At 42.3% G+C, this 24,958-nt stretch overlaps 1 protein-coding gene across 4 annotated transcripts in view; it reads right to left on the reverse strand.

Annotated features, from left to right (window-relative positions):
* Positions 1–638: 638 nt before the first annotated feature.
* Positions 639–24,958, reverse strand: part of TOGARAM2 (TOG array regulator of axonemal microtubules 2) — a 36,421-nt gene continuing 12,101 nt past the window's right edge. For 2 of the 4 annotated variants that reach the window (XM_069954468.1, XM_069954469.1), the window contains exons 2-20: positions 23,506–23,614; positions 21,553–21,687; positions 20,052–20,282; positions 19,030–19,241; positions 18,706–18,893; positions 18,025–18,065; positions 15,355–15,512; positions 11,893–12,025; positions 11,614–11,790; positions 8,880–9,018; positions 8,406–8,511; positions 6,880–7,115; positions 6,153–6,311; positions 5,962–6,079; positions 5,186–5,304; positions 3,856–4,075; positions 3,140–3,356; positions 2,130–2,216; positions 639–1,898 (exon numbers count right to left, since the gene is read on the reverse strand). In XM_069954468.1, the coding sequence (XP_069810569.1) occupies positions 1,648–1,898; positions 2,130–2,216; positions 3,140–3,356; positions 3,856–4,075; positions 5,186–5,304; positions 5,962–6,079; positions 6,153–6,311; positions 6,880–7,115; positions 8,406–8,511; positions 8,880–9,018; positions 11,614–11,790; positions 11,893–12,025; positions 15,355–15,512; positions 18,025–18,065; positions 18,706–18,893; positions 19,030–19,241; positions 20,052–20,282; positions 21,553–21,687; positions 23,506–23,530 (2,952 nt within the window). In that variant the 5' untranslated portion in view covers positions 23,531–23,614 and the 3' untranslated portion in view covers positions 639–1,647. Of the gene's footprint in view, positions 1,899–2,129; positions 2,230–3,139; positions 3,357–3,855; positions 4,076–5,185; positions 5,305–5,961; positions 6,080–6,152; positions 6,312–6,879; positions 7,116–8,405; positions 8,512–8,879; positions 9,019–11,613; positions 11,791–11,892; positions 12,026–15,354; positions 15,513–18,024; positions 18,066–18,705; positions 18,894–19,029; positions 19,242–20,051; positions 20,283–21,552; positions 21,688–22,572; positions 22,599–23,505; positions 23,615–24,958 lie in introns of those variants that run through there. The other 2 variants (XM_069954470.1, XM_069954471.1) reach the window with 2 other exon arrangements.

Genomic DNA, 24,958 nt, shown 5'->3' on the forward strand with positions numbered 1-24,958 from the left:
GCCTGCTAGGGTTTCCTATAATATACTGCCAGGGATGGAGTGGTCACCTGCTGCTATCCGCTCATCATTGAGTCCTGGAGTTCATACCCGTCCGTGATGGATATCAGGCTCCAGACAAAACACACAGGGTTAAGTCAGGTTTTCACTGCATTTTCAGTGTATTTTTCTGTTTTGTTTTTGTGCTAAAAACACAGCTGGCAGATGTTTAATGTCCACCCATGGGGTAGATCTATTAATGTAATAACAATCAATATATGGAGTACAGAAAGTGCATTATGCAGTATAAACAGTTAACCTTAATTTGTTTTGTTTTTTTGTGATCTATTTTTGAACAACAAAAAAAATACAGTTAAAATACCACACACCACCTATGGACAGGGGTGGCACTGTTTATGGAAGAAAGCAGCCATGTTTTTAAACCCAGACAATAACTATAGTAATATAAAAAGAAAACATTTTTGGAGATTACACAAACGCTACAAATATTGTAAATGATGGATTTACAATTACTGACTATAGCGTCAATGTTATTCAAAGATTAAGCTTTCCTTTAAGGACCAATGCACCCCCCACACTCACACACCTATGAACAGATTAGAACTTCCCAAGACATAAATTACAAAAATATCATTTAATGCTAAGGCACATGATACAGTATATACATCTAGAGCTCTTCATTTAGATTAGCCCAAATTACCCCTTAGAGATTTGCTATTGATCATTGATAGAAGCAGTGAACGTTTGCATGAAGCGCTGTACAATAGAACAGGACAGTATACACACAGAGCTTGTCAAGGTTTATCAGCGGGTCCTGGATATCTGTACAATCCATTGTCCAGAGGGGATATTACCAATAGCAGGGATGCTATCATTAATGCACTCTGTAATGCATTGTGGGAGATGTAGCCTTACAACAGCTAATATACTGTATATGGTGCAAACACACTACATCTCCGACAATGCATCACAGAAAAGTTTACCCTTCAGAGACAGTGGGCCAGCAGAGGAAAGCAGAGAGACATGGTGGAGCGTTTTGAATGCTGCTCTTGAAGTGACTGGAAAATAGGAAGTAATGACATATGAAGTAAAATATCTGCAGTTTCTAAATATAAAATATAGGGTTTTTTTTTACTGTTGCTAAATCCAAAAATGATCCTTGGAAGAGACAAAGCAATAATAAACAACAAATGGGATCTTATACGGATGGATCCCCAGATACAATGCCTTCTGCTTTTGCATACTTACTAATATATGAAACCCAAACTGTGAGACACTGTAAGCCCCTCCCCATACTGAAGGGAACACCCATAAAATGTGACAGCAACGCCCATATTAATGCATATAAGCCAAAATCACCTCTATTTAATAGGATGATGCCATAAATAGGGACTGTTGGTAGTAGGACTATCTATAGGGTGATTATTGGGAAGTTTTACATACCTACCAACTGCCCCTTTAAGGGGTGGAGCTCACACAAATATACCTCATAGTGAGTGTTTCTAAAAAGTTTTGGTGGCTGTTACTTTGTAGATTGTCGGAGATATGGTTTGATGAAGGATCTACAGCCCAATCTCTGATAAGTGCGTTCCCTCTCCGCTTCGCCCTCTGATGGAGGTGCATTGTTCATCAAAAAATAAATAAATGTCTTCACTTGGTGCCCAGAATGTCGGCCAGCATCTTTACGGCGTGTTGCGACTGACCGGAGGCGTATTCCTCAAGGCTGGGCCCCATCACTCTGTACAGAGTTTTAGTCAGTTTGGTAACCACGTCCTTGAAATTCCCATTCCGTCCCGGCAGCACTCCGTTCCCAGTGATATTAGACAAGAAAAACCACAGTACTGGCAAGACATGACGCTCCACGGCCTGTGGCTTCCGAGGGTACACAGAAGACACCAAAACTGAAATGGTAACAAGGATAAATTAAACAATTCTTGTACCGAAAAAAAAGGGGGTGGCTACAGATAATTCACTAAATTAATTGAAGATGAGCACCATATCTGCTAAATATTTCATGCCATATGGGCACCATTTGTCATAATGATGTTTCGTTACGTTTTGATAAATCTTCCTTAATATGTTGAAAAATTTTTAGACATTTCAAATTTAAAAATGTGAGTTATCTATCATACCTGACAATCGCTCAGTCACATCATTCATGGCGCGGCCACTGAGAAAACGGACTCTGCCGGCAAATGGCTGCAGAAGCCACAAGTTATCTGTAATAAAAACCTACACGGTTTCATTGCTATAGGAACGCTGTGGTGGTACAGTAATAAGGTTATTTGACACTGTGGTTGTCCTTGTAATTGACAGCCATATAGCTGTTATTGCTGTGGGGGTACTATTATGGAAGCACCCTAGCTGTAATCATTGTGGGAGCACTATTATGTATATAATATGTATGTATGTATATTCATTTGGGGGTACTAATTTGAGATCAGTGTAGCTGTAAACGTTTTGGGGGCACTATCATGAAACCACAATGGCTGTAAATAGTGTTTGGGCACTATTATGGCAGCACCATGACTGTAATTGTTGTTGGGCACTCTTAAGGGAGAGGTGTGGCTTCAACTGTTGTGGGGACACTATTATGGGAGTCCATGGCTGTAATCGTTTGTGCACTATTATGGGAGTGGTATGGCTGTAATTAGTGGGGGCACTATGATGGGAGCACCCTGGCTGTAATTATTGTGGGGGCACTATTATGGCAGCACCATTACTGTAATTGTTGTTGGGCACTCTTAAGGGAGAGGTGTGGCTGTAACTGTTCTAGGGACAATATTATGGGAGTGGTATGGCTGTAATTAGTGGAAGGCACTATGATGGGAGCACCCTGGCTGTAACTATTGTGGGGGCACTATTATGAGAGCATTGTGGCTGTCATTTCTATAGAAATACTGTGACTGTTAAAGGCAATGTAGTTGTTACTATTATGGGGCACTGTGGTTGGCACTGTTACTGGAAATTGTATGGCACTGTAAGGCGAGCACTGCATCTTGCTTAGGGTTACTATCAATGTTATTAATATTGGGATACTGGTTAGCATTGTTAGGGGGTACTATAAATGCCACACATTTGGGCACTGCAGTTGTCACTGTCATGTTGGCACTGCACTCACTGGTAAAGTGATAGTCATTACCTAAACTCGAGATAAGTGTGTCCAGAACCCGGACTGCAGCCGTGTAGATCCCAGAGTGCTTGGAGTTTAGATTGTCTGTGATTACGGTCACCATAGGGACTAAGACGTGGTGCAGACTATCCTTGAGAAGCGGGATCATGACAGCGGCTGACTCCAGGGCATACTGATTCACCTTCTTGTTGGCATCTTGCATCCTCGGGTTAAATGCATCAAAAATCTAAAAAAATAAAATAAAAAAAAAAACAACAATAAAACAAGCCATGCTTACTGGCCACATCTTCATTTATCCAGCTAAACAATATAAACTAAAGGATAATAACTGGTATATAATAGGGTCCATCAACTTTCTCAAAAATGCAAACAAACCCAGATATTAATATGAACTGATCTTTAATGAGTCTAATACAGAAGGTTTTGCGGCTACATATCTTTGTATTACATAGAATAATGTACCCTTTACTGTATACCATAGTGAGCCTGCCTATAGCTTTTACATTGGAGGGATAGTTGTCCAATATAATGTAGCTTTGAAGCCATTATGTTCACAATTTCTAGAGACCTTGGTATATTGATGACTTTTTTTTTTTTTTTTTTTTTTTTTTTGTGGTTTTTAATGGTCTTAGATATAGAATTGCAGGTGCTGATACCTGATCCTGAACACATCTAATGTCTTCCTTGTTATCTATGAATCATTTTTATCATTTCTGGTCACTTACTTGCGTAATGTTGGTAGTAACAAACTTGGCATTGTTCTTGCAGTGCTCCAATAGAAGGGTCACACCATCCATTTTGTTCTGATATTCCTTGGCTGTTAGAAGATTGGTGAGTTCCTTCAGTTGCTCTGTCACTTCTGCTGCACGGACAAGCTGACGCCGAGGGACCGGGGACTCCTGAGGCACTGACTCCATTTCTACAGGCCGGGTTAGGCTAATAGAGCTAAACAATATAATATCTAAGTAATGTTATATCATTGTTATCTTATTGGTGTTGCTATTGGTTACACCCTTTGAAAAAGTCTGCACTTATAAGTGTAAGTGGTAATGTAGCAGTACCAAAGTTTTACCACTAGATGTTGTTGTTATAAGTATTTGTGTCCAGCTGTAGGAACTACAGGGTTATAGTTTTTCTTATGTACCACATGGATCTGTACATCAATGAGAGTCTTTTTTTAACCTATCAGCTTTCTCTTTACTTCTTACACATGCACTCCTCACCCACTCACAGCACAGTTTACACATGCTGTAGGAAGAAAGTCACATGGGTAGAGAAAGTGTGAGGTCTTCTTGCCTTAGATTTTGTAGAGGAAGGATGCAAGATAGGACTCTTCCTACAGCAGTCAAGTTAGCGACCTTATTACACACTATGCAGGGATCATCTCAACCCACGCCGTGGACTCTGTGGGTCTTCACTAAACACCGACACAGTAATCACACTTTCCTTGGGTTATCTCCCCTTTCTGTGGGTGGCAGTGCCAATAGTCCGGGTGGTTACTACTCCACTCCGGACCCCCGTGATAATTGCCCAAGGGACCCTGAAACAGCCAGGCAGGCTACTGTCCACAGCGGAAAAGATATAGCCAGCCCACTTAAAATAGAAGCAGGTGTGCCACCATTCCTGTGTGCCCAACCGGCACTGGCGTCAAGACAAAATACCACCGGGCAGGGCTATACCTCGGCCAACCATTACACCAGTGGAGACACGCTGTTCCATCCAACCTGTGACCGGCCGTCTGTCTTTGCTCACCAGCAGGGCGGTCACCACAAAAGCAGCACTGAGTATTTTGGCAGAGGAGTGTAAGGATGTTGTGTGGGTGAAGGGTGCACTCATATAATGGGGGTCAAAAGACAAAAGGGATGGGATCTCCTCTGAAACAGAGAGTATTTCAGAACAGGGGTGTGCTGATCTTGTGGGAATTCACAGGCTAACAGTTACATGGTGGAAGGAGCTGAAACACCCAGCAGCACAGAGAATTTCAGGACAGGAATATGCTGGTGAACAGACAACCTATGGAAAAAAGACATGAGGTAAATAACATTTTCGGCTGACCTCTGGTCTGATTCTGGAGTTTCCTGAACTGTTGTAGCTGAACTTGCAGTAACACTGCTCTTCTGAAGGGGACGCTGACTCCTGGCAGATGGAACGTCTGAAACACTGTCGCTCAGTTCCTGCAATCAGTAAAATTAGTAATTTTCATTCTGCATAGTATTTCACTTGTTAAAGCAGCAATCTCTGCTCCAGATCTAAACGTTAGTTAGGTTTCTGACAGCCTTTTACTCCTCCTATTGCCTCTTGTGCCTACTACAGATTGTAATGGTTTACATCAATATTTCTGAGGTACAGTATTAAAGGGGTTGTCCACTTTATAGTAAAATTGCTCAGTGTACAGTATTGGTAACTGTACTCACTGTATATACTAACAGCAGCTCCCTGTGTACCTCATAGAGCTAAAATCAGACTCTCCTTCTCCAGGCTGTGGTGCCCTGCTCTATGGTGAATCTGTCCATGAGATGGCCAACATGGAGGAGCATGTGACCATGCATCGTCCCCAAGTGTCCACCACTGAGCCTGTATATGCCTATGAAGAACACAGGATGGGACATGGTCACATGCTCCTCTATGCTCAGCCACCTTATGGACAGAAACACCACAGAGCAGGGCAGCCCAGCCTGAAGGAGGGGAGTGTGATTTCAGCTCTATGAGGTAAACAGGGAGCTGCAGGCCGTGAGTAATGTGAATACACTTACTTGCACTACACACAAAACAATTTTACTATAAAGTGGCCAACCCCTTTAAATACTGATCTTGTGTACAAGCCTACGTACTTTCTGTTTAACGGTGACAATGAGTTCTCGCAGGTCATGTGACGGGATCAACCGTTCCATCTGCTGTTCAAATTTAGGGTGAGACATCACAAAGCTGAACATCCGTCTTCCATAGAACCTAGAACAGCAAAACATTTCTATAAGATTCCATTATAACAATGGATCATACAGTATAACTATAGTCAGGATACCTGGTGTCCTGCTGTCCATCTTGTATCAGTTTTACAAGAGTCCTGAGAAAGGCGTCAGAGCTCTCCCGAGGCCCCGACAGCAGTTTATCTGTCCCCAGCTGTTCCGCCACCGCCAGCAAATGCTTTGCCGTACATTTTCTTACTGAGCTGTTTCTATGACTGCAGAACAGAATGGGTCAGAATGGGAATATTATAATTAAATAATTAATAAAAATAATAATTCCTTTATTTATATTATAATTATGATACTCGAAAAAAACCCTGTGAATGAAACCTCTAGGGAACCATGGCTGAAGGACTGCACTTCAAATTAAAATACAATTGTAGATATACAATGGCAATATTAAACAAACAAGTATTAGATATAATGATACATCCATCATTTTGCAGGCAATACATAAACAGTTGTGGAATAAAGATTAAAATGGCAGGAAATAAACGTTTTCTCCCGATTTTCTTGTGAGAGATAAGGCAGGAAGTTACATCCATACCTAAATCTCACCCTCCTTTTATTAACACACCAGATACACATGTACGTTCTTTCCCCAATCCTTAATCTATACTAACATATAGACAAGACTGCAGGGGCAAAAGGTCATCAACATCCTAAAGTTGTGTCCCCCTTTCCTTGGGGGACTGGGGGAGTCTTCACTGCTAAAATGTAAAAAAAAGTTATATCATCACCTGACAATCTGGACCTATGTGATCCTGTGGATACTAAACCCACCTGACACCCCCGGCAATCAGTGCAGAGAGGACCTTAGAGGGGCTGACATATTCCACCATGATTCCGAGAGACTTCTCTGATTCCTCACGAATGAAATCGTTAGAATCCCCGATCTTGTGGAGCAAAACCCGAGCGATCTCTTCCACTTCTTGGTCCATATTTCTTCGGAGGGCCTTGAACAAGTCACCCAGGGTTTTGATGGCATGACGAGAGACTTTGGAGCGCAGATTGCTGACCTGATAGTGGACATGGAAGTTTAATGAAATGCCACTGGAGATATTTTATTTAAAGTGACTCTGTAACCACAATCTGCCCCCCCAAAACCACTTGTACCTTCGGATAACTGCTTTTAATCCAAGATCTGTCCTGGGGTCCGTTCGGCAGGTGATGCAGTTATTCTCCTAAAAACAACTTTTAATCCTGCAGCGCTGTGTCTAACGGCCGGGGCTTACATTTGTATATGCATTAGGCTGGCACACCCTCTCTGTCCCTCCTCCCCGCCCTCCTCAGCATTAGGAATGATCCAGGAACATTTACTGCTGTTTGAGCTTTGCACAGGTTCATTATGCACACAGGTGGGGAATAGGAAGCAATCTGCCTGGAGCATTCCTAATGATGAGAAGGGCAGGGAGGAGGGACAGAGAGGTTGTGCCAGCCTAATGCATATACAAATTTAAGCCCCGGCCGTTAGACACAGCGCTGCCAGATTAAAAGTTGTTTTTAGGATAAATGCTGCATCACCTGCCAAACGGACCCCAGGACAGATCTTGGATTAAAAGCAGCTATCCGAAGGTACAAGTGGTTTGGGGGGGTCAGATTGTGGGTACAGAGTCCCTTTAAAGAAACAGCTGAAACACATCTTATTTTCTGATTACTTTTTTATTCTGGCGTCCTCCTGCAACTTGTGCTAAAAACACCTTTCACTTGTTGCCTGTGCAAATAAGTTTTTATTGGTTTCATTAGTTTACAGGATTCCTGCAATTTATTAAAATTGGAGCCTGAGCAGTAAAAGAGCAAGGTTAACCCAATACTACTTTTCATACCTATAGCACATGTTGTATGGTGGTGCTTCAGGAATTCACTATGAGAACACAGTTTTGTAGCAATTTGGTTTTTCACAAAAAAAGCTGTTCTAGGTAATATCTGATTCACAAAATTTATTTTCATATACCTGATCAGAAAAGACTAAGAGGAGCCCCCCATTGCTCCATCCAGGACCCTTATCTACCTAGTCTATGGCTACAAAGAAAGTCTCATTCTGGAACACTGCCACACGTGGACTGTAGTTGTACACCAGGTGTAATACTTCATTTCCCCTGTGGTGGCACTGCAGGGAAAGCTGAACCCTTGAAACCAAATTTTTAGACAATCGCTGAAGGTTACAGCAGAGTGACACAATATGATAAGCTGACCCATGGGCAATCCTTCCAAATAAGTAAAGATTATTATTATAAGTAGAAAACTCCTTTTACCATTAAAAGTGATTTTTTATTTTCCATACTTCCAGATCAATATTCTATCCTTACCTCTCTGGTAACCGCCATACTAACATCATGAAGTCTGCAGAAGAGCACCTCGGGGTGCCAGGACGCCAGGCTTCGTACACTGAGCAGGCCCTTCTCCTTCTGCTCCCTGCAGAATCAGATCAACATTACAAGTGAGTATTATAAGGCAATATAATAGCATAGAATACTCTATCATATATTTAATTCCCTGAAGAGCATTAGAAGGTCTAGTTTTAGAGGATTTCAATCATGTCAGTTTTCATCTGTGGGATTCCATTTCACCCTTTAGTATTTCAAGATCTCCACTCTAAATGCTGACTGGATAACCATGTCTCCTTTCCTTCACATACTGAAGAATGTTATACACTTTGGGTCTACATGCAGCTTTGGACGTATTAGAGCAATAATATAAAAATCATTATCAGTATTGTAATAAACTAAATTCTGTATATGTTACTAATGAAGCTGATGGTTATACTATATGGGAAAACTCACCAGTCTTTGTGATTGAGCCACTTTAGAGCCTCCAACAAGCCTTGCTCTGGATGAGACATAGGCCCCGATCCTGGACCGCCATTCTCTGAATCTGAGTCCCAGTCAAAACAGTCCAGGAAGGTGGCAGGTAAAGAATATGCTGTATGTGAAACGTAGGCTAACAGATAAATATATAGGTGGCAACCAGCCTTTATTTATATACATGTGAATTAGACATACACTCACCGGCCACTTTATTAGGTACACCTGTCCAACTGCACGTTACCACTTAATTTCTAATCAGCCAATCACATGGCGGCAACTCAGTGCATTTAGGCATGTAGACATGGTCAAGACAATCTCCTGCAGTTCAAACCGAGCATCAGTATGGGGAAGAAAGGTGATTTGAGTGCCTTTGAACGTGGCATGGTTGTTGGTGCCAGAAGGGCTGGTCTGAGTATTTCAGAAACTGCTGATCTACTGGGATTTTCACACACAACCATCTCTAGGGTTTACAGAGAATGGTCCGAAAAAGAAAAAACATCCAGTGAGCGGCAGTTCTGTGGGCGGAAATGCCTTGTTGATGCTAGAGGTCAGAGGAGAATGGGCAGACTGGTTCGAGCTGATAGAAAGGCAACAGTGACTCAAATAGCCAACCGTTACAACCAAGGTAGGCAGAAGAGCATCTCTGAACGCACAGTACCTCGAACTTTGAGGCAGATGGGCTACAGCAGCAGAAGACCACACCGGGTGCCACTCCTTTCAGCTAAGAACAGGAAACTGAGGCTACAATTTGCACAAGCTCATCAAAATTGGACAGTAGAAGATTGGAAAAACGTTGCCTGGTCTGATGAGTCTCGATTTCTGCTGCGACATTGGGATCGTAGGGTCAGAATTTGGCGTCAACAACATGAAAGCATGGATCCATCCTGCCTTGTATCAACGGTTCAGGCTGGTGGTGGTGGTGTCATGGTGTGGGGAATATTTTCTTGGCACTCTTTGGGCCCCTTGGTACCAATTGAGCATCGTTGCAACGCCGCAGCCTACCTGAGTATTGTTGCTGACCATGCCCACAATGTACCCAACATCTGATGGCTACTTTCAGCAGGATAATGCGCCATGTCATAAAGCTAGAATCATCTCAGACTGGTTTCTTGAACATGACAATGAGTTCACTGTACTCCAATGGCCTCCACAGTCACCAGATCTCAATCCAATAGAGCATCTTTGGGATGTGGTGGAACGGGAGATTCGCATCATGGATATGCAGCCGACAAATCTGCGGCAACTGTGTGATGCCATCATGTCAATATGGACCAAAATCTCTGAGGAATGCTTCCAGCACCTTGTTGAATCTATGCCACGAAGAATTGAGGCAGTTCTGAAGGCAAAAGGGGGTCCAACCCGGTACTAGCATGGTGTACCTAATAAAGTGGCCGGTGAGTGTATTTACTACATTCACCAAAAAGTGACACATTGTACTAAAATGTTATCAAAACCTAGTATTTACATCAATATTTAGACATAATATAACTACTAAAATCCTACTACAATACAACTTCAATTATAGATAGATAGACTACAATAATGCTCCTATATACAAGAATATAACTACTACAATACTGCCTCTATGTACAAGAATATAACTACTATAATACTGCCCCTATATACAATATTATAACTACTATAATATTGCCCCTATGTACAAGAATATAACTACTATAATTACTGCTCCTATGTACAAGAAGGGATTAGGTGCAGACGCGTCCTGGGAAGGCCGTTTCGGGGACACACACCCTTTGTCGACCAGGTGCACCTGGTGCACAATAGTACGCCTCCTCTCTGTTGTCTGCACGGGGGGTACAGCAATTGCAGGTCATGGACAGTATCTTGCTGCTTTGTCTCATTGGACTCCTGTTTAAGTGGTGTAGTGTTTGGTGTGGTGCGGGCCTCTACTACTAACTACAGCACTAATAACTACTATAATACTGCTCCTATGTACAAGAATATACCTACTATAATACTACTGCTATATACAGGAATATAACTACTATAATACTGCTCCTATATACAAAAATATAACTACAATAAAACTGCCCCTATATACAAGAATATAACAACTATAATACTGCCTCCTAAATACAAGAATTTAACTACTATAATACTGCTCCTATATACAATAATATAACTACTATAATACTGCTATGTACAAAAATATAACTACTATAATACTGCTCCTATATACAAGAATATAACTACTATAACCCAAAACAAAGCAAAAGAGCTTGCACTCACTGAATCTGCTGCAACTCTATACAATTATTAAATCATAATGTAGCTTATGCGGGGAGGTAGATTGAGTGCAGTAGCGTCCAAGGCCTTGCCGCACCTCCCCGCACAAGCTACATTATGATTTAATAAATGAATAGAGTTGCAGCAGATTCGGTGAGTGCAAGCTCTTTTTCTTCGCTTTGGATTTGTCTTACACTCGTATTGTCTGTGTACCGCTGAGCTGCCTTCCACACACCTAGATTCCTCAGTTGGACTCTCCTAGCTCATGGGTTTACTCATATATTATTTTGAGAACATTGGTGCTAGCTAGTGCAAGATAGTTCTCGTTGGATTGATAACTACTATAATACTGCCCTCTATGTTCAATAATTTAACTACTACCATATAATACTGCTCCTTTGTACATACATACTATGTATAGAAGTACTGTACTCACAGCACAGACTTTTAACCAGATACATACCCGATGAGTGGCGGAAATCAGTATTGGCTGTGTCCTGGTTCACCGTGGGGATGCTGGGTAACGATGGGCGGCTTACCCACTTATTCAAGCTTATATTCTGACCTCCTCGCCTCTTTTCCGAACTGGGGGGAACTGTGCTGATCCCACTCAGACTGAATGAGGTAATAGACCCTGGTTCTGTAAAACATATTAACCATGTAAAATAACTTGTACATAAAACATACCCGGATAATAAGCGACCTGATCTGTGTCACTACATACAATAAGCCTCATACTGACCTGCATAGTCCACCCCCTGTAATTTGTCCCACAGTTGTTGCTGGCTTCTCCTCTTTTCATTCCTAATATTTTCCATCTCTTGCTGCTTTTGTCTCATCTTGTCTTGTGCAGACTTTGATATAGTGAAGAATATCTGAAAAAAACATTATCCTATTGATGAATATAAGAGATAAGAATAGGGCTTCCTTGAGGAAGATACGTTCGTGATGGGTCCATTCCTCTTCCTACATCACCCCAAACAGACATATCAGTGGGAGCAGCAGCATCGGTCTCCCAATTACCTCTCCCAACATTGCTATGACCTCTCGCCAGTAATCATGAAAGTCCGGCTCCAAATCAGTGGTGAGATGGGTGAAATAGGGGTTGTCCCACAAAGGTAAGTCGTCCATAATGTTTTATTCTCAGCTGTCCAGCCAGGTAGTATAGGTGTATGTCTGGCAGGGCATACCCTCCATCAGTCTTGGGCCCTAAAATGCAATCTTAATACCAAGAGGTTCTCTTCCAGAAATAGCGCCTAACTTGTTCACAGGTTGTGTGAGGTATTACTACTCAGCTTTATTCACTTCTGTAAAGCTGAGCTGCAATACCAGATACAACCCATGGGCAGGCAATCTTTTTTTTTTTTTTTTTTGTTAAGTTTTGTCCATCCTTGATCGTTTTATTTGTCCTTATGTAAGTAGATCCAAAATTCTTAACTGAGTAATTTCTTAATATACCATTATAGGAGTCAGAGCTACATTTCCTAGATACAGACCTTCCTGGTATAGAACTCTATGTCTATGAAGTGGATTTTGAAATTTGCATTAAACAAAATGAGCCTGGACTTCTATGAGGATATAGTAAGAAAGAAGCACAATGATTTGGACCTATATATGAAGTTACAAAAGCGTGGGGATGGTTTATAAATCTATATGAATGATACAGATATTACAGTATACAATAATTCTGCCCTAGAATAATTCACAAAAAAATCATGAAGTACAAAAGTAATATGCCTCCAGTTTTGTAATCCGTGTTAGAGGCTTTAGCTTCTATGCATAAAACGCACCAGCTTTTTACAATGAATGGCCCCCTCTCTCCGGTAATGGGTAACCTGGCCTTCCAGCCAGCTTTGGAGGCTTCCATTTATTTGGGCTTCCCTCGCACCAGAGGGGTCTGTTTCGATGGCATGGTCAAGGACGGTGTGCTTATGCTATACGAGTATTGGGTTTCTGCTACTCACCATAACGCACTTCGGTATATGGATTATGTGCAGTTGAGGTCATTGACCTCTTTTGAGCAACTTTATAAACAAACCAATCCAGTGAAAGGAATGATCTGTATTAGAGATGAGCGAACCTTGAGCATGCTCGAGTCCATCCGAACCCGATCGTTCGGCATTCGATTAGCGGTGGCTGCTGAAGTTGGATAAAGCCCTAAGGCTATGTGGAAAACATGGATATAGTCATTGGCTGTATTCATGTTTTCCAGACAACCTTGGAGCTTTATCCAACTTTAGCAGCCCCAGCTAATCAAATGCCGAACGATTGGGTTCGGATGGACTCGAGCATGCTCGAGGTTCGCTCATCTCTAACCTCTATCCTTTATTCCTTGCTCTTGGAACCTCTCCATAGGAAACCTTTAGTATACATGGAGAAGTAAAACAAGGAACTCGGTAGGGTGATTTCAGCTTCAGATTGGACCAAAATCCTTGACCATGTGTTTTAAGACATCCATCCCATGCAGAGCCCAAGAGACAAACTATAAGCTTTTAACCAGATGGTATCGGGTGCCGACTGTACTCCATAAGATGTCCCAACATTTGCTGGAGGTGTGTAGTGGACAATGGGTCGCTCACACACATCTGGTGGAAATGTCCGCTGGTCTATGATTTTTGGTGCAAGGTTATAGACCTTATTCACAAACTTACCGGCAAATGTTAGGACAATGACCCCTCCCCATTATTGTTGTCTGTGATACCCCTACCGGAGAGGGGCTTGTCAAAATCACTTTTACACTTTCTGCTAATAGCAGCACGCTCAGTGATTTCCAGATTGTGGAAAACCACCCAACCGCCTACTATATCCAATTGGCTCTCTGAGGTTGCCAATATTTACAGGACGGAGGAATTGGTAGCCGATTCTGAGAAGCAATTGGCTAAACATACTAAAACTTGGCTCTGATGGCTAAAATTTATTGCTTCTGGGGAATATAAACTACTTCTCATCCCCCCAACCCCTTAGTTCTTTTTCTTTATGTTTTGGTGTTTTGGACCGTTTTGGACTTAGTATTCATACTCTTGGATTGGGACGTACAGTCCCAAATTCGTATGGTGCAACGTTCTCCTCAACCAGTGGTCGGGACAGCAGACACCTCTTGCCTATTTTCTTTTGTTATATATTTGGCTTGCTAATGGGTAGACTCTCTTTTTTATTATTTTTATTTTTACCCTTATTCTTTTTTGACATTCGTTCTTTGTCATAAACCTTTTTTACATGCTTATTTTCTTTGTTTTCTTTTTCTGTTACTGAAAACTTTAATAAAAATTGAATATGAAAAAAAAAAAAAAAAAATCAAGACAAGATGCCAAAATTATTATGTTAATTTGTTTTCCCTGAGACCCATTGGCATCACAACATATGGGGTATTATCGCCCCTGCGAGCCCCTGGGACGAAGGAATATTTTAATGAAATGATAAAAGTAATCTTTTATTCCCCTCCTCCAGGAAGTATAAATAGGCCCCACCTCCCCACACACCTCAGTCAATTATAACAAATCTAAACAGGGAGGGTGACTTGTGATGCCAATGGGTCTCATGGAAAACAAATTAACATAATATTTTCGCTTCCCTATCGTCCCATTGGCATCACAACATATGGGGAATTAGCATGAATGCTCCTCATTAGGTGGGTTCTCAATTACAGCTGTAGATAGGACAGAATAGACTCTAATCTGTAGTGTTTCACGAAGGTTGAAAGATGACCAGGTTGCCGCCTGACATATATCTTCCAATTGTACAGAGGCACGCTCGGCCCAACTGGAAGCTACCGCCCTGGTAGAATGGGCCTTAGTGAACTCCGGAGGAGTTAGGTCGGCAGAAGAATAACATAGAGCGATGGTATCGCAGATCCATCGGGATATAGTTGGTTTGGAAGCCTTTTTTCCCCTTGTTCTGTCCTGAAAAGAGAATAAAAAAGTTCTCCTGCTTGCGGAAGGAGAGGTGTGTGGGGAGGTGGGGCCTATTTATACTTCCTGGAGGAGAGGAATAAAAGTTTACTTTTATCATTTCATTAAAATATTCCTTCGTCCCAGGGGCTCGCAGGGGCGATAATACCCCATATGTTGTGATGCCAATGGGACGATAGGGAAATAACATATGAAAGCGAGACTCTTGTGGCTATGTGTGGTACTGCAGGAACTTAATAGACATGGTAAAGTATGACATCAAATATGGCAGAATATTCTCACAAAGAACGACCTACCCGCGTATTTTCTTTCCCTTCCTCTTCTCCATTGACTATCTGTGGTAGCGGTGTGGCATCAGCGTCTTTGGCGACAGATGTCAAGGTTGTTTTCATAGGGACCAGTTCCACCGCGGTGTCCGCAGTATTTATGGCACAGTTGTTTGTTTGATTAACATCTGTATATCAGCAAAAGGAGGTAGAAACACAAAACTTATTGTTGTATTGTACCCCCTTCTCCCCAGACCCCCAATAGTCACAGCTGGTCATCACCCACAGATTCTCACTATACAGTGCTGCACCTTTTCACCTGCAGTGCAGAGAACTACAGTATCATACTATTCTACAGTAAGATACTATTTACTTGCAAACCCAGACAGGTTTCTTCCCCTTCATTCCGTCATCATCAGGGATCCCACTGATCATGAATTCTGTACTCATTCTGTCCCACCAACAATATTTAGCACCTATCACTAGATGAATAATTAATGTATGGTCACTCCATTCACTCCCCATTCTAATGATCACTGGGGGTCTCAGGTCTGTACATTTTTAACACTCCTATTCAACATTTTCTTAGTTTTGACCTTCTATTTTTCTGCTCAGTATGTGCTAAGATTCGGCTCCAGATCCCCTTAGTGCCAGCCCCAGCCCCATAGATTGTCTGAACCTCCCCTGTACTTCTTGCCGTGGCTCTAAAAACAATGGTGGTAACACAATATCCTTGCTGGTCACATGATCTCCTGTCCTGGCCATTGTGTGCCCCGCAGCTCCTTGGAGAAGTATTTCACGTATTATCTCATTATGTTGGTTACAGTTTGTAGCAGACGACGTTGTTACTTTGTTTCATTGTAAGAATTATTCTCCGTCACATGTGTAATCATTGCGGAAATAATTGCACAGTAAGGAGAACGCGTAATTACTGAGAATGATCACAAATGTCCCCTGGGGCGAGGGCATACCATGGCAAGCTGTAGAGCATGCTGGGAGTTGTACTTTTACAACTCTACCAGTAGAGGGAATAGTTTGCTCTGTACTTCTGTCCAGCAGAGGCTTCATTGTCTATATAACAATATAGCTGCAGCTAAAGTTGTTAACTCCAAACCTCCATAATTCTTAAAGGGAATCCGTCAGTTCCCGGGCACTACCTAAGGTGTGGACAGTGTGCTGTAGCTGGCAGTCCCCCAGTGAGCATGGTGCCTTTTTGGTAATTTTCCGTGCAGTGGGTTATGTACAATCTTATGTCTCCTACTGTCACAGAGCAGTTGTTCGTGCCACACTTGTCATGCATCCTCCTCCCTCTTCATGAATAATCAATGCTGCCCGGCCTCCTGCTCGCTCAGCTGTCAGATTGCAGATCAGTCCTCTGTAGGCAGGTTATGTCTGAAAGAATCTTTCCTCTGTAATGTGTTGGAGCTGTGGTCTAGGGGAAACTCACTTGTCTAGAGACCTGCCAGCAGTTCATTCTCTGGTTCGAATCCCCTGATGGAAATTAAATAGATGTCTTTTTTTTCCTCATTATTGTATCATTTTTAAGGCTATGATCACACACACAGTATTTTTGCTCAGTATTTTGCTCAGTATTTTGCAACCAAAACCAGAAGTGGATTGAAAACACTGAAAGGCTATGTTCACACACTGTTGAAATTGAGTGGATGGCTGTCATTTAATGGCAAATAATTACTTTTTTTTTAAAACAACGTACGATATTTGCCATTAAATGAAGGCCATCTGCTCAATTTCAACAGTGTGAGTACATAGCCTTTCTGTGTTCTCAATCCACTCCTGGTTTTGGTTGCAAAATACTAACCAAAATACTGAGCAAAAATATTGTGTGTGAACATAGCCTTAAAAATGATACAATAATGAGAAAAAAAAGGCATGTATTTAATTTCCATCAGGGGATTCGAAACAGAGAATGAACTGCTGGGAGGTCTCTAGACAAGTGAGTTACCCCTAGACCACAGCTCCAACACATTACAGAGGAAATATTCTTTCAGACATAACCTGCCTACAGAGGACTGATCTGCAATCTAACTGCTGAGCGAGCAGGAGGCCGGGCTGCATTGATTATTCATGAAGAGGGAGGAGGATGCATGACAAGTGTGGCACGAACAACAGCTCTATGACAGTAGGAGACATAACATAGTACATAATCCACTGCAAGGAAAATTACCAAAAAGGCACCATGCCCACTGGGGGCTGCCAGCTACAGCACACGGTCAACACCTTAGGTAGTGCCCGGGAGCTGACGGATTCCCTTTAAAGGGGTTGCAGAACTATGTAGAATACCTGAACCTCATTAGCACTAATCCGTGTTATTCCAGTATATACTTCTACAACTGTTCCAGATTTTCTCTTATTGGTTAAAGGTCAAGGGTTATGAAGTTAGCGAGTTTCACAAACTCCAGTGAGTCTCCAGCTTCTCCTGGACCTGACCTGAATCGGTTTCTCTTCAGTCTCTAGCCTCTACTGGGCCTCACCTGAATCTGTTTCCCTTCAGTCTCCAGCCTCTCCTGGGCCTGACCTGAATCTGTTCCTCTCTAGATTCCAGGATAATTGTATTGATTGACAGAATTATACAAGAGAGATCTAAGAAAAGCATCTTAGAACATGGGGGTGTGTTATATTTCTTAAGTACTTGACTTGCTGTATTAACCCCTTTCACTCCATCCAAATGTGCACACTCACCGATAGTTCGGCCAGATTTGCCCTCATCCTCCAGAGCACTGCTGTAATGGAGAAGACTTCAGCGTTAATATAACATCACTCTGTATCAATTGATATTTGACTCACTTTATAGCGTCATAATGATTATTATTGGCTTCTCAAATCATAAATAAAAATCATGTCACCATTGCAAGAAGGCCGCAGCAGCAGATATCAGGGAGTGTATATACATAGGCCAGCGATGGTAAGAGGTAAACGGGGCCACCAAGGTTTTGCATTCAAGTAGAAAACACCATCAATCTCTGTGTTTGCTCACGTCAGACTTTCCTATAGACATTCCTCACCCATGTCCCATGGTATAATAGCAGGAGTGACAACCTCTGAGCCTGTGATCCCTAAGTGTTCCCTGTATCCAGTGTTACAGTATGGTTTCTACATTGTAACAGCTCAAGGCTGACATGTATCTCCCCACCCAGCAGAAATGTATCAAAACTCCTATCACTAGTATTATATGGCACGGTTCACATTTGCCTCTTTTAGTTGCTTGTTTGGCTCCATCATAGAAAAAGAACAGCAGTAATGTGGTCACTGACAGCTATAACTGAAGCATCAAGCGGAGAGAAGTTATTTAAGTGAAGCGTTATGTAACTGTTGTGTTGTGAACATCCTGTCCTACAGCTACCCCATGCCCAATCCAGTCACCTTTTCTGCTGGGCTCCTTGTCTGGGGACCGGGGATGAATTCCTGCGCTGAGTTGTAGTAGCGTTCTGCACTGGACCGTTCTGACTTGGCTCTGCTGCACCTCCAGACGACTTCGCTATGGGAGGAATCACAACCCCACCAAGAGGCTTATGATTCTTCTCATCACCAGAGCGTGCAGATTGTAGAGACTGCAGGAAGAAAGGAGATAGAGAGCTGTTAGATATGAGATAGATAGATAGATAGATATGAGATAGATAGATAGATATTGTGAGATAGATAATCAGTCTGTGTCTCTTCTGTATCAGTCACACTCTCTTCTTCTACCTCTATATATGACGTGTTCTCCCCTCTTCTTCCGTCTCCGTCTTCTGACCCGTTCCCGAGTGTGGCGCTATTCTCTGCTGCGTTGCTATGAGGTGTGGGGCTTCTCTGGATGGGGGGCACAGGTTTTGTTACATTTAATAACCTTTGGGAGGCACTCCTGGGCACTGCAGGCTTCAGGGGGGTGTTCAGCGAGCTTATCAGTTCAGATGGAGCTGAGGATACAAATCACAAAGAGATACAATATAATCTACAGGACAAACCTGGTCTGATGGCAGGGTTTATGGGGTCACTCTACAGTGTAACTGTCTTTTTTTTTTGGGGGGGGGGGGGGGATGCAGAAATCAATAGTACAAGCTATTTTAAGAAACTTTGTAATAGGTTTTATTGAGCAAAAAAGCTCCTTTCTGTACTAAAAAAAAGCTGTTTTTCAGCCTCCCCCTCACTTTTTTAAATCTGCTCATTATTAGGCAAAGCCATCTTCAACTCAGAGAAGCAAAGTGAAGACCTGTTTGCTGAGTCCATTGTAACCTATGGAGGGGGGAGGGGCCCGAGGGGAACAGGAAGAGGAGACAAACAGCTGTGTTTCTTGGAGACTGAGCACATAAAACGCTGGATTCACAGATCAGAAAGGTCAGTGCTTATCTGGGAACTTGGTGAGAGAAGATTCCATGATGGTATGCTCTGCGAGGCTGCCTTTTCTCCTCTCTGTGCTCATTTACTCCCCTCCCTTCTCCGTAGACCATAATGGACACAGAAATCCTGAGTCTTCTGAAGTGACGAGGGAGGCTGCAAAACAGCTTTTTGAGCACAGAAGGAAACTCTTTGTCTGAATAAAACCTATTACAGAGTTTCTTAAAATCGCTTGCACTATTGATACATATTGATTTCTGAAAAATGACATTTAAATGAGAGTTATGCTTACGAGAGTAAGTCTAGTGGTGACTGTTATGCTATTAGGGAGCAAAGTTTTTACTAGGTGCCTTACCCATTAGTCATACACACCCTAACAGGGCCACACTCACCCCCTCGGGCACTGGTGCTCTCAGACATCTTCCTCTTCACCTTTTCCCTTAGCCTGGCTGTCTCCAGGGCCGCGCTGTCCACCTCCTCCTCCCTCTGGTTCTTATCACTGGAGTTGCTCAGTTTTAATTGAAGGGGTTCATTTTTTTGTTCAGTATCCAATGTCGTTGGCTCATCTCCCCCCCACATGTAGGACCGCTTCACCTGCAGGCCCAGAGAGGACTGAAGGGTGGCTGATGGGTACAGAAAGTGAAACACTTTAATTACTAAAGGCAGTGCCCCCCCCATTACCACCAACATTATGTGCTCATTGTCATTATAATGATTATATTCATAGGGGCCAGAGCACTCTATATAGTTTCATATGTTATATAGCTTATATAGCTTCAAATGTTCGGCATGATAAATTTCTCACTGACTGCTGCCACCACTAGAGGGACCTTAAGAGCTAACTGATTACTGTTTAATTGAATCTGTTAGCACTTGGACCCAACTCAAGCTGCTGACAGTGTTATATAGGTCACAGCACTCTATTGAACATTACACTTGTAGCTTATCCATCCATGTAGCAGAAAATGTGCACATCCTGCATCCTCAACTCATTTAAGCACTGTAGCCAAGAAGAGCTCTATATAGGTGTTTGGAGCACCACATTGTCTGCTTTATGGTCTATACCTAGTCCCAGTATCTCTATTGCAGTATTTCCTGAGCAGTGCTGGCTGCAATCTACTATGATATTATAGTAGTTATATTCTTGTATATAGGGGACAGTATTAACGTAGTTATATTCTTGTATATAGGGGACAGTATTATAGTAGTTATATTCTTGTATATAGGAGCAGTATTATAGTAGTTATATTCTTTTATATAGGGGCAGTATTATAGTAGTAATAGTCTTGTATATAGGAGCAGTATTATAGTAGTTATATTCTTGTATATAGGAGCAGTATTATAGTAGTTATATTCCTGTATATAGGGGGCAGTATTATAGTAGTTATATTCTTGTACATAGGGGACAGTATTATACTATTTATATTCTTGTATATAGGAGCAGTATTATAGTAGTTATATTCTTAGACATAGGGGACAGTATTATACTAGTTATATTCTAGTATATAGAAGCAGTATTATAGTAGTTATATTCATGTATATAGGAGCAGTATTATAGTAGTTATATTCTTGTATATAGGAGCAGTATTATAGTAATTCTATTCCTGTATATAGGAGTAGTATTATAGTAGTTATATTCTTGTATATAGGAGCAGTATTATAGTAGTTATATCCTTGTATATAGGAGTAGTATTATAGTAGTTATATTCTTGTATATAGGAGCAGTATTATAGTAGTTATATTCTTGTATATAGGAGCAGTATTATAGTAGTTATATTCTTGTATATAGGGGCAGTATTATAGTAGTTATATTCTTGTATATAGAAGCTGTATTGGCTGTATTATATAATAGTAATGTACAGATGTAATACAGATATAGTTTCTTGCACAGACCTGTGTCCGCTGCCCCCCATCGGTTTCCCAGCAGCTTGAGGTTGGTGTCAATGTTCCCATTGCGGAGTGACATGTACGCAGGTTTCATTTTGGGAACGCTGCCACAATAAACAGCAACTGAGGCTCTGAAGTTGGCTGCAAGTATAAAATGACCAAAGAAAACATTTATTCAGAGCAGATCTTTCAGCGTCAGGGAACATTCTTTATCATTGCCCCATTGTCTTATCCACTCCACTGCTGTTACATAAGACATCCCTGTGACGGCCGCACTCTCCTCTCTCTTTGTCTATCACATACCATGCTGCAGTTTATGTAACTTGTTATTTGGATGGTCTTAGTTTTTACTATAAAAATTTCCAGTGAGGATTTGCCTGTAATCAGCCTCAGTTATACAAACCTGCTGCTCGCTCTCCCCTCTCACTCACAGTCTGCAGAATTATTACCCTTAGGAGCAAAACCAGGATAAGTATTGGTGCCATAAAGTGAGGCTTTAAAATTAAAGTGGTAAATTTCCATCACCTAAACTTTTCTTGTAATAGGGAATGCAAAAGAAAGTAATTTTGCAAATGCTTTATATTACCATAATTGCTTTCTCTTGAAGTTTGGCCCTGTGGTCCCTCCATACTGTTGTCAGTAGTTACCTAGATTCTCAACCACTGCTCTCAGGTCTGAGAGAAATGACGGGGCTAAGACGCCAGCCGGGTGGTCAGGACTTCCGAGAGCGGTAAGTATACTTTATTACCCCTCTACCTCTTTCCCACTGGGAACTCAGTGAGAGACTCTGATTCAGCTCAGCACCACTACATCCCGGATGGCAGTGTTGCCAGGTAGAATTTTTGGCAGATAGCACAACCCCTCTAAAGGCGGTGTTCCCCATCCTGATAGGTAGCCCAACTATTTTGTTGGTTGATTCACCTTACAGTTGTAGTTTCACATCATTTCACAAACAGAAATGCAGAAAGTAAGAGATGCAGAAGTATAAAGTTTGTATCTATTAGTTCTATTATTTCCAGAACTCACCAGTTAATTAAAGAAGATACGTTTAACTATTTCCAATCCAGTATGAAAAGCAGGAAGAAAAATCAAAAGACAAAAGTGAACATTTGCAGGTACAAACATATAGATAAGTATGCCATATACTATGGGCGCCACAATTACAATATTATTCAGCTGCCAGTATTACAGATGTTTTCCAAAAAATCCAAGAAAATGTATACTCCATTCTCATCCAAAGCTGCATTCAGAAGGTTGTTGTTGGCATCCAGTAAGCTGCAGCTGCCCTGCTGGCTCAGCTTCTGAACTGCTCTAGAGAAGATGATGGGTTTATACTGAGTAAAGTGAGTTTTAGACTGTGGTGCCTTGTGAGGCTCATAAATACGTTTGGAGATACAAGTAACATTAGCAAAATAACTATAGTACAAGTCTCTTATCCCCACCGTCTCCATGATCTTCACTGCTTTCAGGAGGTTACATGTGAGCAGCCAATCAGCAGCGTCCTCACATTTTCTGTGCCAGTGCCAATTGTACAAATTCCATCAGACACAATTAATCGATGATCATTGCATGTTATCATGGCAACAGTACCAGGAAGAAGTAAAGAGGCTTCTGAGCTTCACGAGACACTGGAACAAACCTTTCAAGTTCCAAGAGACAGCAGAATTCTGAATGCAGCTGTGAAGTGACTAGAGTATAAACACTGGTCTCCCTTCATCCATCCCCTCCTTGGTTGAACATGATGGACGCCTGTCTTTTTTCAACCATACTAACTGTGTAACCATGTAACCTGTGGATCTCAAGCTGTTGAAAAACTACAACTCCCAATATGAACAATGGGAGCTGTAGTCTTGCAGTAGCTGGAGAGGCACAGATTGGAGACCACTGGTATAAAACAGTACATCATTGAATCATCATCTTGGGTGTATAACTTCACACTCCAACCCCCATGCTCCATACCTGCTGTAACATCATTGTGAGTCATGGCGTCACCAGAGATTTTTGGGGTTTTCTGTCAAAGAACGACTCCAGCCCAAAGCTTCCGGTCATTCTGATCTTCCATAAAGTCCTAAGATAAATGCAGAGGAGAGATGAGCGGTGAGAAGGAGGACGCAGTAAAACCAACATAAATGCTATGGATAGAAATACATTCAAATATTCTTCCTTCATGCCCTTCTATAGGCCTGTATAGGTAAAGAGAGAGAGAAAACTAGTGATACATATACTGTACATCTATATCTCTATGTGATCCATTCTATTTCTATATCTTTATCCAGGAGTGGGCACAGACTGCAGAGGGCCCCTGTGCAAGAAATGTGCTGGGTCCCCCATAAGCAAACCATATACCACCATACGCCTCCCCCACCCTGGCCTATATATAACTATGCACATCTATATCTGCTCAAACCTTTCCATATTTTCAGTGTTTTGTGCAAATATTTGAGAGCATTGTGCAAAAATGTCCGACTTTTTAACACTGGTTATCTGCACTGGTATCACACAGCATGGCTTAGATATACTAGGATCTAACAGCACAGCGGTTCTTATGAAAGCATAGCTCCCAATTGTCGGGACAGTCCTGTTTTCGGGGTGCTGTCCCGCGGTCCCGGAACGGCACCCAGTGTCCCGCATTATATGTGGCCCCACCGAAAAAAACAATGAACCAGTAACTCACCTGTCCGCCGATCCCAGCAGCTCCTCTCCCGGCAGAGCGCGCACTCCTGTCATCCTCCGGGGTATACAGACACTGACTGTGCCGGAAGTAATCTGCAGCCTCCATCATGAATTACTTCCGGCACAGTCAGTGTCTGTATACCCCGCTGCCCGCCCCGGAGGATGACGGGAGTGCGCACTCTGCCGGGAGAGGAGCTGCTGGGACCGGCGGACAGGTGAGTTACTGGTTTATTATTTTTCTGGTCGGGCCACACAAATGGGAGGATTGGCTACTATGTGGGGCGCTATATGGGGGATTGGCTACTATATGGGGGGATTGGCTACTATGTGGGCACTATATGGGGGATTGGATAATATGTGGGCCACTATATGGGGCATTGGCTACTATGTGGGGCACTATATGGGGGCATTGACTACTATGTGGGGCACTATATGGGGGCATTGGCTACTATGTGGGGCACTATATGGGGCATTGGCTACTATGTGGGGCACTATATGGGGGATTGGCTACTATGTGGGGCACTATATGGGGGCATTGGCTACTATGTGGGGCATATATGGGGGCATTGGCTACTATGTGGGGCACTATATGGGGGATTGGCTACTATGTGGGGCACTATATGGGGGCATTGGCTACTATGTGGGGCACTATATGGGGGATTGGCTACTATGTGGGGCACTATATGGGGATTGGCTACTATGTGGGGCACTATATGGGGGCATTGGCTACTATGTGGGG

Source organism: Dendropsophus ebraccatus, chromosome 15, assembly GCF_027789765.1.
Source record: "Dendropsophus ebraccatus isolate aDenEbr1 chromosome 15, aDenEbr1.pat, whole genome shotgun sequence".
NCBI lineage: Eukaryota > Metazoa > Chordata > Amphibia > Anura > Hylidae > Dendropsophus > Dendropsophus ebraccatus.